Source organism: Rhinatrema bivittatum, chromosome 8, assembly GCF_901001135.1.
Source record: "Rhinatrema bivittatum chromosome 8, aRhiBiv1.1, whole genome shotgun sequence".
Taxonomy (NCBI): Eukaryota; Metazoa; Chordata; class Amphibia; order Gymnophiona; family Rhinatrematidae; genus Rhinatrema; species Rhinatrema bivittatum.
Window position 1 is genome coordinate 133,724,240 of NC_042622.1, and position 12,972 is coordinate 133,737,211.

Consider the following 12,972-nt stretch of genomic DNA (forward strand, 5'->3'; position numbering starts at 1 on the left):
CCCTTCCCACCCTTACAGCCCAGCATCCTTCTACCTTTAGCTACCACCGTGTCACATTGTTTTGCTGCCTTCGGGTCACCAGACAAAACCACCCCAAGATCCCTCTCCCTCTCGAATGTATCTCAAAGGAGATAGAGACAAGATGGAAAGGGTCCAGAGGTGGTGACCAAAATGGTGTGGGGCCTGTTTCAGAAGACCTATGAGGAAAGGCTGAAGGATCTGAATATGTATAGCTTGGAGATGAGTAGGAGCAGGTGAGATATGATATAGACCTTCAGATACCTGCATGGTGTTAATGATGCACAAACATTAAATATTTTCTATTACAAAGGAAACTGTACAACTAGGGATCACAATATATAACTCCAGTGGGAACAACTTAGTACCAACATCAGGAAATATTTCTTCATGGAGAGAGTGGCGAATGCCTGGAATGCCCCCCACCCCAAAAAGAGGTGGTGAGAACAAAAACAGTTTTGTGAATTTAAAAAGACACGGGATAAACTTTGCAGATTCCTAAAGGCTTGAGGTTAGTAATGAAGAAAAGGGGTAACCTATGTTAACTTTAGGCGTAACATTTCTGCATGGGGACTAATTTGTACATCACGGTAACTACTAGTCTTAACAGAATGCAAGGAGGTAACTTGCCCCTGAGCGGTAGTTACTACCTTTAACAAAGCTTATGGGATTGATTTGCACGGCATTACAGTTACTACTTGTAATATAACACATGGGAGTTACCAGCATGATGAGGCAATTACCATAAGTAATTTTCTGAGCAGACTGGATGGACTGTTTAGTGTATCTGCCATTATTGCTATGTTACTATTTAAAATAAAATATTTCTGCCACAAAAACTAAATACCATCATCTTCTCCCATTTGCAAATGCATCTTGAATGGAAATTGTGACCAATTGTGACCAATCAGAAAACATCTTGAGTGTAAGTGATTCTGAATCACACGCGTTAGAGAATATTCACTGTCTTTTTCCTAGATAAAGGACACATTTTGTTTCTATTGCACAAATCTTTCTTAGCAGTGATCATGAGACTTACTGGGGTTCAGTTACTATGGGGCCTATTTACTAAGCTGTGGTAAAACAGTGCTGTAAGCTCCCAGCAGAATTTGAAAACTACTCTTCCCATGTTTCAGCCTTTGGTGCTTCACTATTACAGTAGATGATGGCAGAAAGACCATCCGGTCTGCCCAGTTATTCTTCTCCATACTGCTAAAGATATATTCCAGCTGCCAGTCAGAGGATGACCACTTTTATCATATTGTTTTTGTCATCTTCCTCTTTTATACTCTATCTTGGGCAGAAGAGCATACAATCTCCTGCTTTTTTCACTCCCAGCACACTCTCCCTTACCAAGTCAAACCACAAAGTTTTAGAATAATCTAAATATCTACTAATACTAGTATGACTGTTGCCTATAGCTGACATAGGGTGCTTTGGTTTGCACGAGAGTTACATATTAACAATTTTTACCTCCAGGAGCGGGTAGAGTTTTTCATCTTTCACACATATTCCAAGATATCTAAAATAAAAAAATTAAAAAAAAACCAAAAACCTTTCTTGATTATGTAGGTTCTCTGGGTACAGCAATCATATTATGCATATTCTTTGTATAGTGCCATGCATACTCTCGGTAGTCTATAAAAAAAATAATTGTACACTTTGGAGCAAAATTTCAGTAATGCACTTCACTGCAAACATATGCACATAATTTCAAACATGCACAAAAACACTCGGTTTTCAAAGACAAGACAGCCACATGTAGTCTCTTTCCCAATCCAGTCCTGGGCGCAGGAGCTCATAGGGAAGCTCATGGTCCACAGCAGACCCTGTGATTTCCAGGGTTACCTTGTGGGGTGTAGGAGGGGGAAGATAAACATCTATTTTCAATGCCCTCCAAATACACCTAATTGCCTGAAAAATGAGCGCCTAAATGTTCAATTTATAAACAGGTAGGATCAGAAGCCCTACATATAATTGGATTGCAGGGGAGATCTTACAGTGAATGAGCCTAAACTACCAATAGAAGATGAAAAATGATAGATGTTAAAGTGGCTCGCGGTAAATGTAGCTGTGCAATAATGAGAGCTCCGGGCTTCCTGTTCTAGCTGACATGGGATTTCCAGATCATGTTATTTGCATATTCATGTTAAAAAAAAAAAAAAAAAAAGTCATTTTAACACCACAGAGCTAAAATAAAACACAGGATGTGATTTCTTGGCCTCTGAGCTCAGCCTCTTCCAGGACGGCTTCATCTACTGCTGTCTCCGTTAGTCTTCATAATGCCCAGTGGTCAACCTTCAGTGGCCTTCCCCCCTGCAAGATACCTTCTCCACAAGAACCTGGAGCCAGCTTTCCTGTTTCTTCCTGTTTGCTGCCTCTCTCTGCTCTGTCTCTCTCTACTTTTTATTAGGCCTTGGGATGTGGCTGGTCCCACCTTCTCCACAAGTTCTGCCCAAAGACAGGTTCTAGTGGCCTGGTTTGGCCACTGTTGGAAACAGGATGCTGGGCTTTATAGACCCTTGGTCTGACCCAGCATGGCAACTTCTTATGTTCTTATGTTTTCTGTGCAGGTTCATTTATTTTTCGTTTGCCCAGCCTTTATTGCTGCTTCATCCTTGGGCTGCTGTATTGTGATTGGAATTTGGCTGCCACTGGTGTTGCTTCTGCCATGCCATCTGTAGCATTTTTCTATTACCCAAATCCTTACTGTAAACCGCCCTGCCTCTCCCGCCATGGTGTCTGTGTGGGCCGAGGGCCGTAAGGCAGAGACTTACAATGGAGCTGGCAGGGGACACTCTCAGAAGTCCTCTCTTCATTTGGGTAATACAAGCAAGGGGACTGGACCCCACCCAATATCATCTCCCGCAGGTAGGAAGGGAGAGCAGGGGTAAAAGAGAAAGGTGGGAGGGCACTGAATGACTGGATTTCTTCTGCTGATATTAAACAAGTTTTATTAGCAAGAACGGCAATAAACCATAGTGATAATACTGAAAATGTATTTTATATACATTAAAGATGTAACTACTCCTGAGACGGCAGTATGTTCACTGTCCTTCATCAAGAATGACTGTTCCAGATAAGTATTCTATAAGCATTATTTAAAGTGTTAAGTATTAATCCAAAATATGAACAGTAAGTTAAAGAATTTGTTGTTTTGTAATCCTTGTCCTTTTACAGGTATTCCAGGTCCCGCTGCCAGGCAGTAGCAAAAAGATAAGTATCTTTAAGACTAAATTGGTAAGTGTCTTATTTATATTTTTCTTTATCAAACCTTGTTTGTTCTACTCTGAGTTGACTTCTAGCTGTCTTTTTCTTTGTCTGTGTAACTGTATACTTTTTGTTGTTTGAACCTTGATCTTTCCTGTGAGTTGGTCTAGCTAGACTGTAGGCTGTGGAGCAAATATAATAACAACAAGCCGTTAAGCCCGTTAAAACGGGCTACATCCCTCCGTCTCTCACCTCCCCCTCTTTCTCTCTCCCCTCACTCTTCACCACCCCCTCCCTCACCCACTCCTCCCCACCCTCCCTCTCCTATCACTCAGTCCCTCCCTCCCCCCTCTCTCCCTCCCTCTCACTCACTCAGTCCCACTCACTCTCACTCAGTCCCCACTCCCTCCGTCCTCTCCCTCAGTCCCACTCCCTCCCTCCTCTCCCTCAGTCCCACTCCCTCCCTCCCTCTCACTTAGTCCCACTCCCTCCCTCAGTCCCTCCCCCTCACTCAATCCCTCCCTCCCACTCAGTCACTCCCTCCCCCCCTCCCTCTCACTCACTCAGTCCCACTCACTCTCCCTCAGTCCCCCTCCCTCCCTCTCTCTCCCAGTCCCACTCCCTCACTCAGTCCCACTCCCTCCCTCTCACTCAGTCCCTCCCCCTCACTCAGTCCCTCCCTCCCACTCAGTCCCTCCCTCCCACTCAGTCCCTCCCTCCCACTCTCTCTCTCCGTCCCTCCCTCCCACTCAGTCCGTCCCTCCCTCTCTCTCTCTTCTCCCTCCCTCGCTACCGCCCGCTGTCGCCGCTACCGCCGCCGCTCGCTACCGCTACCGCCGTCGCTACCGCCGTCGCCGCCCGCTGCTGCCACTGGACGCCGCCATTTTTTTTCTTTCTGAAGCTGCCTCAGAGCGACGTGCTCGCCCGCACATGCGCGGTAGAGCTGGTCTCTACTGCGCATTTGCGGGCCGTCGGTCACAGGCCATTTATAAGGTAGATAGTGAGTTCTTTCTTTTAAGCGACTCCCACAGATAAATTGTGGATCTCTCAACAGAACAGGTTGTATCAAATAAATATTCACTTTCAAATTCTTTCAGAAATAAAGATTATACAGCCCTGTCTTCATAAGCTGAATTGAATTCAGCTGAGTAATTACCATTAACTGGCTCTTGACTGTCTTCTATTCTTAGCATACATAATAAATCAAATATACTTATTTTGTAGTATCTTCTTTTAGGCACCAAAGCTGGTCCTGTGGAATGACAGGAGCAATGCTTGTACCTCTGTGCTGTTCCAATTGTTTTTCTCTCTCTGCTTTCTCTCCCTCTTTTCTCTGCTCTGCTGCTCTCTCAGCTGTCATTTACCAGCCTGCTTCAGCTGTTGCTTTGCCTCTACACAAAGCAAATGTTACCAGACCCTTTTTTTTACTGACCTGGGGTACGCATCCTTTGCTGGTGATGTCAGAGAAAATAGTGCCCAGGGCTCCTCAGAGTAACATTTACAATTATCTAAAACTTTCCTTTCCCCTGCTTACAACAGCCAGCAGGAATAATAATTTTGACACTGTCTAGACCAGTGGTTCTCAACCTTTTTTCTATCAGGACACACCTAAGAGATGATGCTCAGATGCATGACATGCTAAACACATGACCATCATGGGACTTAATATAAGCATATGCTCTGTATGCACAGGAGTCCCCCGCTTCCTGACCATGGGTGCAGAGCAGAACTAAGACATTTCCCCATACAACTCACCATGCAAAAAAGTTATTCTGATTCTGGTGTAACCTCAATAACAGCATCACAAACTCCCTCTACTACCCGGTGCATTGTAAAATACAAAACCTGGGGAAAAAAACCCAAAAAAGCCCCACTCTGTACATGTTTATCAAACCTGCCATAACGAAGCAGCACTAACTCCAAGAAATGAAACAGCAATAGCCCTACCCATGAAAAGGCAGCAGCTCACCATCACTGCAATATCATATTGAGAAAATACAGCAAATAAGACTGATACAAATCCCTACTTGCTAGTAAAGTACCTCATCTCAGTCACATACTCACAGAACACAGATAGACCTGTCTTCACCTAATATAGAATAAAAGACCACAAATTACAAATGTGGAAACAAAAACTGGAATGGAAACCCCAAGACCAGCTGCATGCAGTGCAAAACTGGAGACTAGGAACAGAAATATATTTCCTCCTACAGTAAGCAAAGTTCAAGATAAAAGAAATGCATATTCTCAAAACTAAAATACAGATCGATACTCTAAGGCCGCGGTAGAAACAGTGCAGCAGTGTCAGGCGCACCCTCGTTCCCCGCACGCACAGTTCTCTTCACCTACCGCTCGATACTCTCTTCAAATTGCATGCAAATGCATGCCGCGGCTGCGAAGCCTTAGGCAAGCGTTAGGCCCGCGCAACCCATTTTACTGTATAGAGCGCCTATACAGTATCCTGGGTTCACGGGCCTAACGCTTCACGGCCGCGCTGGTATCTGTCATTTCAAATGTCATTTCAAATGACTTTCCCCCAGCCCCCGCTCACCTGCCCTGGCCCTGTCCGGTCTCCGGTGCAGCCCCAGTCCTGTCTCCTCCTCCCGAAGCAAAAAAAAAAAACCAAAAACCGAAAAAGTAGCAAGGCTCGGGCCTGCTACGATAGTCCCTTCTCCCCTCTCCTCTCCTCCCGATTTCGGCGCTCAAGGCGGCCGGGTGGGCGTGCATTCATCCAGGCAGAGGGAGCCGGCAGCGAAAGCGGCCTCCGGCTCCCTCTGCCTGGATGAATGCACGGCCCCCGCCGGCAGTGAATGAATGCCCGTGCGATTTCGGCGCTCAAGGCAGTCACATGACGTGACGTCACGCCTTGAGCGCCGAAATCACACGGGCATTCATTCACTACCGGCGGGGGCCGTGCATTCATCCAGGCAGAGGGAGCCGGAGGCCGCTTTCGCTGCCGGCTCCCTCTGCCTGGATGAATGCACGCCCACCCGGCCGCCTTGAGCGCCGAAATCGGGAGGAGAGGAGAAGGGAGAAGGGACTATCGTAGCAGGCCCGAGCCTTGCTACTTTTTCGGGTTTTTTTTTTTTTTTGCTTCGGGAGGAGGGGACAGGACTGGGGCTGCACCGGAGACCGGACAGGGCCTTGAGCGCCGAAATCGCCCCCATTTTTTACACTTTATTCCCGTTTTAATTTTCGAACACCACACTAACACCAAGTAGAGGGTAGGCGGTAAACTAACAGGTTAAGGACGCGGCAAAATAGTGGGTTACAAAGGAGATAATCTGAGCGCGCGTCACAGTATCGGAGGGGAATAGGTAATTCCTTCATTATACAGCTAATTCGTTCATTTGCATATCATATACATGCTGCGTGCGGAAAGGGTTATGCGTCTGTTTTAAGAAGCGCTAAGGACGCGTGAAACTGGAGACTGTATCGCTGGATCGCCTTACGCGTCCGAATTGTGCGCTCCCAGCACGTTACAGACGGGAAATCTTCAACCGCACGTTACAGTATCGACCTGATAGTATGGCCCTTGTACTCTGTCATTCCTCTCCATGCCCCCATCACCCCTCACTTCTCCCAACTACTCAATCGTCCCTTCACATGCTCACATCCCTGTCCAACCTTTCTGACACCTCCACCCCTGCATCCTTTTCCCTGTGCCGCCTTTCTCCCCTGCTGAACTCTCCCTGCCCTTCCCTACCCAGTATACCTCTGACCACCTCTTTCCCACCTCTTCCTGCTCAGCATCCCCTGACTTCCCCTCTCCCCCAACCCAGCAGGCCCCACACCTCCATCTCTCCCTCCACTTCCATCTCCCTCCCTGCTCAGCAGCCCCCAGCCCCTCCTTCCTTCACCTCTCCCTACCCAGCAAACCCCAACCTCCTTTCCCTCCCACCCCTTCCTATCCAGCAGACTCCTGACTCCCTATCTCCCAATGACTTTCTGCCCAGCACATTTCCCCCTCCTCCTGGTTTCCAGCCCACATAAAAGTCTTCAGTCCAGTCCAGAGTCTCCCTCCCACTTTACCAGCAGCAGATAAGGGCAAGAAGCATTGAAGAGAGGAAGAAGATGAGGAGGCAGCAGCAGCAGAAGTCAGCAGTGGATCTATAGAGCACACACCTCTCTCTCCCTTATGCTCCTGCTTTCACATCCAGGCCCCATGGGATAAAGAGATCATCAGCCTCACTGCCAGGCCAGGTAGGGGAAGATAAAGTTGACATCCTGCTGAGCCCATATAAATAGGAGTTGGGGATATCTCACTCTGATCTGGATGAAAGAAGGGAATAACCTTCCACAGCCAGGAAGAGTTGAAGGAAGCAAGAGCAGCTTCCTGTTATACCCAATAAAAGTAGAAATCAGCCAATTCCTGTCCAGACTGATGAGGAAAGAGCAGCCTTCTGCTGGCTCTGTGACACACCTTCCATGACCTCGCGACACACTAGTGTGTCCCAACACACCTCTTGAGAACCACCTGGCTAGATCAGTGGTTCCCAACCCTGTCCTGAGGACCCCCCCCCCCCTCATCCAGTCGGGTTTTCAGGATATCCACAATGAATATGCATGAGAGAAAATTTGTATGCACTACCTCCATATCATGCAAATTTCCTCTCATGCATATTCATTGTGGATATCCTGAAAACCCGACTGGCAGAGGGGGTCCCCAGGACAGGATTGGGAAACTTACAGTAATCTTAAACTGAAGCACTGCAGGAACTAGTATATTCTTCCACTGGCCTCTTTACTGCATTTTTCAGTGGATAACACCTCATGGAATTTCTAACTACTTGGCAAGCTGCCAAGCCTGAATCTCAGCAGGGACGTCACAGTGAAATCCTGAACTGAGGTCTTCCCATCCAGTGGATTGGAATCACAATATTCAATAAAAAGTACACATAACACTAGTTTTTACCCAAATCACATTCAACACTGGGGTCGATTTTAAGACCTGCACACGCGCGTCCATGTGTGCCTGGATCCCAGTGTGCACACATGGACGTGGCTATTTTATAACACGCATGCATTGGCACCCGCGTGTTATAAAATACGATATCTGCGCACACATGTACAGCGGATTTTAACATCCATGAGCAGACAGATGGCCTCCTCTGCACGCAGGCCACGCGTGTCGACAAGAGAAGGGCTTCCTAGTTCCCTCCCAGTCTGCTCCAATTAAGGAGCAGACTGGGAGGAAGCTTCCCTATACCCTTACCTAACCTTCCTACCTTTTCCCCTCTCCTCTCCTCTCCTCCCCAACCCTGAACCCCTTCCTAGCTACTTACTTTTTTCTTGCTCGATTACTTATTGCTTCTCGGGAGCAGAAGTAATCTCTACGCGCTGGCCATCCACCCCTCCCAAACCATGCCCCTCCCCTTTGGAGAGACCCGGCACTTCGGCAGATAATTGGTTTACGCACGTGGCCGAGCCATTCCAAAAATGCGCGCAGCACACACAAGGCCCAACCACATGCATAACCCCCCGTTTTTGTGCACGCAGGCTTCTGAAAATTAGCCTGTTTATTTTACATGTTCCTGTGCCTCTTAATTAGTTCTTCCATTTTTAATTTGCTTTAATGCGCTTTAAGGTAGATTTTAAAAGGACCACACGTGCGTCCATAAATGTGCGTATCTTGCCACGAACAAAAATACGTGCTATTTTATAACCTACGCACCTAGGTTATAAAATACTCTCCATGCATGCATGTCTGGAGCTGTATGCACAAACATACATGTGCCACTTTGCTACTGCTCCTTGACAGGTGCAGGAATCTGGAGAACATGGGGGAGGGGGGGGGGAGAGAGAGAGACAGAACACCTCTTAATACGGCTCAGTCTGATACTCTATATATGGATCAATAGAAGGGAGCACTTTGATTTGGGGTGAGTTTTTGGGAGGTGGGTTGGGGTGGGGGGTGTTATAGACACATTCAGAGGTATCCATTGTAAAATTGACATCAGTAAAGAATTTTTGACCTTATAAGTGATGAATCAAAATGCTCCTTTACAATGGTCCATATATAGAGTATCAGACTGAGCCCTGTAAAGAGGCGCTCTCGCTGTCACGCGCTCTCTCTCTTCCCCCTCTGGACTCCACCTAAAAAGGAGCAGTAGCAAATTGATGTGCGAATGTTATGCGCGTTCTTCCTGCCTACTTAAACTTTGAGTAGCTCCCGCTCAGGCCACTTACACACGTAAATGGCTGTTTGTACACACACAAGGCTTTTAAAATCTTTTTAAAATTGTAATCATAGGAAAGCCCACTTCCCAGAAAAGGATGTGATATCATCAGCCCTCTTCCTTCCCTTGCAGCATGTGGCCTGACTTCCTCTCTGCAATAGGGGATTTTTCTGAACCATTTGCTGGTTCTAGCCTCCTGCATGCAAGCTCCATTCACAGGGCTGCTGCTGCTAACTGCACTGACTCTCTAACTGCACTAGGTCTGCAAACAGCTGACAGCATACAACACACACAGCATACTGCCTCTCTCTGTCCATCCTAGCACTGCTTTCTGCAGCACAGCTACTGTGGTTACATCCCAGCCACTGCTTTTACAGTCCAGCAGCCAGGTAACAACTTAATGTTTTGTTATTTTATTTTTTACTCCTATCCACATTACATTATATAAATCTTATTGGGCCCAGAGGCTGCCCAACATGGCTACATCTGTCAGCAGTCATTAGCTCTGTGAATACCTCTGGTCCCTCATTGTTCTGAGAGAAGCTAGGTATGAAGAAAAAGAAAGTGAAGCTAGAATTCTCTCTGTTGCAGTTTTTAAGCAGAATAGGGTTGATATTTTCTGCCTAATTTCACTATATGCAAATAGGTTAAATTAATAGCAATGCCCATTACCAGATTTAAATATTTACAGCTTCAACACTAAATTTGATGTTAATCAAAATTCTCCATTAAATCACACTATTCTCTTAATTGTGTTTTCTGTGTATCTGTCTTGACTAGATTGTAAACTCAGAGAAGGGATTTTCATTATGTATCTCTGTAAAGTGCTGCATACAGCTGATATGTACTATACAAATCATGATAATCTAATAATAATAATAATAATGCAAAGTTGTAAAGTGTCTCCACACCTTAAGTGATTGGAGTCACAGCACAAGAATGAAACACACAGCTTGTCAGTGACCTCACCTTGACTTCCAGCTATTTCTTCCTCATTGCTTAACTTGCTTAGTGCCTGCCCTTGTTAACACACAGCAATGTTTTGGACATTCTTTCTGTAATTGAAATTACCTGAAGTTCTCTGAAATGTCAGCTAACAGTCTGATGAACTCATTAAAAAAAAAAAAAAAATAGATCACATACCTGGCTTTGCATTTTATTTTTACCAGGCAGCAACTGAGTTAAAAAGGTGACTTTAAATAAGTAGAGAGACCAAAGCTGGAAGCCACACAGAGAACCTCAAAGTGTAGAAAGTGACTTTTTCCATCAAAGGAACACTTTAAAGCAGTCGTACCATCCAGGGGCAGATTGGCCTATCGGGGGAATCGGGCATCCCCCAGTGGGCCGATCGCTCCAGTCACGTGATCTGCCGTGCGCGGCCGTGACAGAGCCGTGCTCGGCAGACCATGTGATGTGTCCTGGGTGGTGAATACCCGGGTCGGTCCGACATTGTGAATCCGCTGCTGGTACCACCCACTGTTATTCCAGCACTAAGTTCCACCCATGTATGTGAAGTTTGTCATAGAGCTATTTCGGTTGCTGGTCCCAAGTTGTGGAATACAATGCCTGAAAAACTAAGATTAACAGTAGAGTTCACAACCTTTTAGTGGGAGTTAAAAACATGGTTGTTTAAAAAAGCTTTTGTGACAAACTATCAGGATCATTCATCAAAATGTGTTAGGGCCTTAACACCCGCGATAACGCATGTGTTATTTTTCGCATCGCAAGATGCATAAGCAAATTTAAAAAATGTAGTCAAAGGGGAGGAGTTTGGGCAGAATTTATGAAAATGAGGGGTATTTAACGTTGCATGTGATAGCATAACGCACGTTATAATGCCGGAAATAACTACATCTTTCTTCTTAAGTAGAGAGTGCAAACTAGGTCGAGAGTGCAATGTCCAAATCTCACCTTTGTGTACCTTACCTCACTCCAAATCACATTCAATCTTCCCTGATGTGTACTGTGCTGTTCATACCTCTGACTGTGCATGTAAAACTGTCCCCCAAACCCTAGACCACCATCAAAACCTCACCTCGAGTTACTAATTGACCCTCCTATAGTGGTATAAATAGTTTACTTATATGAGACACTTATAAAGAGGTGCTCTGGTGATCACTCCCTCAGCAGCCCAAAATTACCCTAACCATGTCCCCTGCCCCTTTTTTTTTTTTTTTTTAAATCGCAGGTGCTGTTCATGTGAAATTTATAGCAAAATGCTGAATCTAGGTCTAATATTTTCTATTGTGATTTATTTTGTTTTCAGCTAAGTGCTTCTATGTCAGGTTGAGTTTGTGTTGTATTTTATTTTGTCGTATTTTAATATGTATTTTTTTATTTTGTAAACCGCCCATATCATCTCAGAAGGATGGTATATAAACATATGTAAATAAATAAATAAATAAATACATACAGTATATGAATGATCCTCTAAATAACAGTGTGCCTGTTTTCTATGGACTCACTTTCCCTCCACTGATCTTATTCTCAAGTCTTATTTAATTTCTCCAAAGATATTTTATTGCTTACACTTTTGTACTATTTTACAACAAATCACTCTTCTTCCCTTTATGATGCTACCAAATAAAAAAAAAAATTATCCTTATTTAGGTCACTCTTCTTACAATCTAGGTTGGAAGAATTGGAAGTCCTCTCTGGGACAGGGTCCTGCTTACTGTACCTGAATTGGAATTTGTCTTGAGCATGGGTTTATTTATCTGTTTATAAAAGTGTGTAGCGCACTGATCCACAAATGTCAGCAGAGCACAACATACATAATTATAAAAGTCAGAGAACACAATACAGATTCATAGTAAAACAATATAATGAAACATAATTCCATGGTTATTATTGTTCAATGTATTGACAAAGGAAAAAGCTTGATTTCCTGCATTTTTCTTTGGAATGTAAACTGATGTGATATGTAAAATCGAACACCGGAATATAAAAATAAATAAATAGTTTTACATATATAATTTCGTGGCAATTTAAGTGGCACAGAAAAGCGCTGCAATTTGAAGACCTAGGAAGATAAAATATTAGCAAGACATATAAGTCTCATTAAAATGGTATATTTTAAGAAGCTTCCTAAAACTAGATAGGTCTTGATTTGTTTTTAAAGCTTCAAGGAGCACATTCCAAATAGTGGGGCCTGCTACTGAGAAGATGTGATCCTGTGATTCCTGCAGGCGAACCTGTTTCAAAGGACGAACCTCCAACAAACATTTAGTGGCTGACCATAGTGTACAGGCTGGCTGATAAGTTCGTAAGTCAGCTTCACAGCCCTGAGATAAAGGTCCAAGCAGGCCTTTATATACTAGCACCAGTATTTTAAACCCAATATGATACTGTACTGGAATCCAATGCAAGTGAGCCAGCACCCGTGATATATGATCATGACAAAGGCAACTTGAAATTAAATGGGCTGCTGAATTCTGGATGAGTTACAGTGGCTTCAAGGAGGACTTAGGGAGGCCCAAGATAACTGCATTACAAAAATCTAGTGAGGGTAAAATTAGAGACTGGGTTACAAGATGAAAATCAGCAGGTCTTAATTAAGGCCTTA

General features: G+C 44.7%; 1 protein-coding gene across 13 annotated transcripts in view; it reads right to left on the reverse strand.

The window, feature by feature from the left end:
• Positions 1-12,972, reverse strand: part of LOC115097412 (dual specificity testis-specific protein kinase 1-like) — a 175,179-nt gene that overhangs the window by 36,553 nt on the left and 125,654 nt on the right. For all 13 annotated transcript variants that reach the window (XM_029613205.1, XM_029613207.1, XM_029613206.1 and 10 more), the window contains one exon: positions 1,492-1,540. In XM_029613205.1, the coding sequence (XP_029469065.1) occupies positions 1,492-1,540 (49 nt within the window). The remainder of the gene's footprint in view (positions 1-1,491; positions 1,541-12,972) is intronic.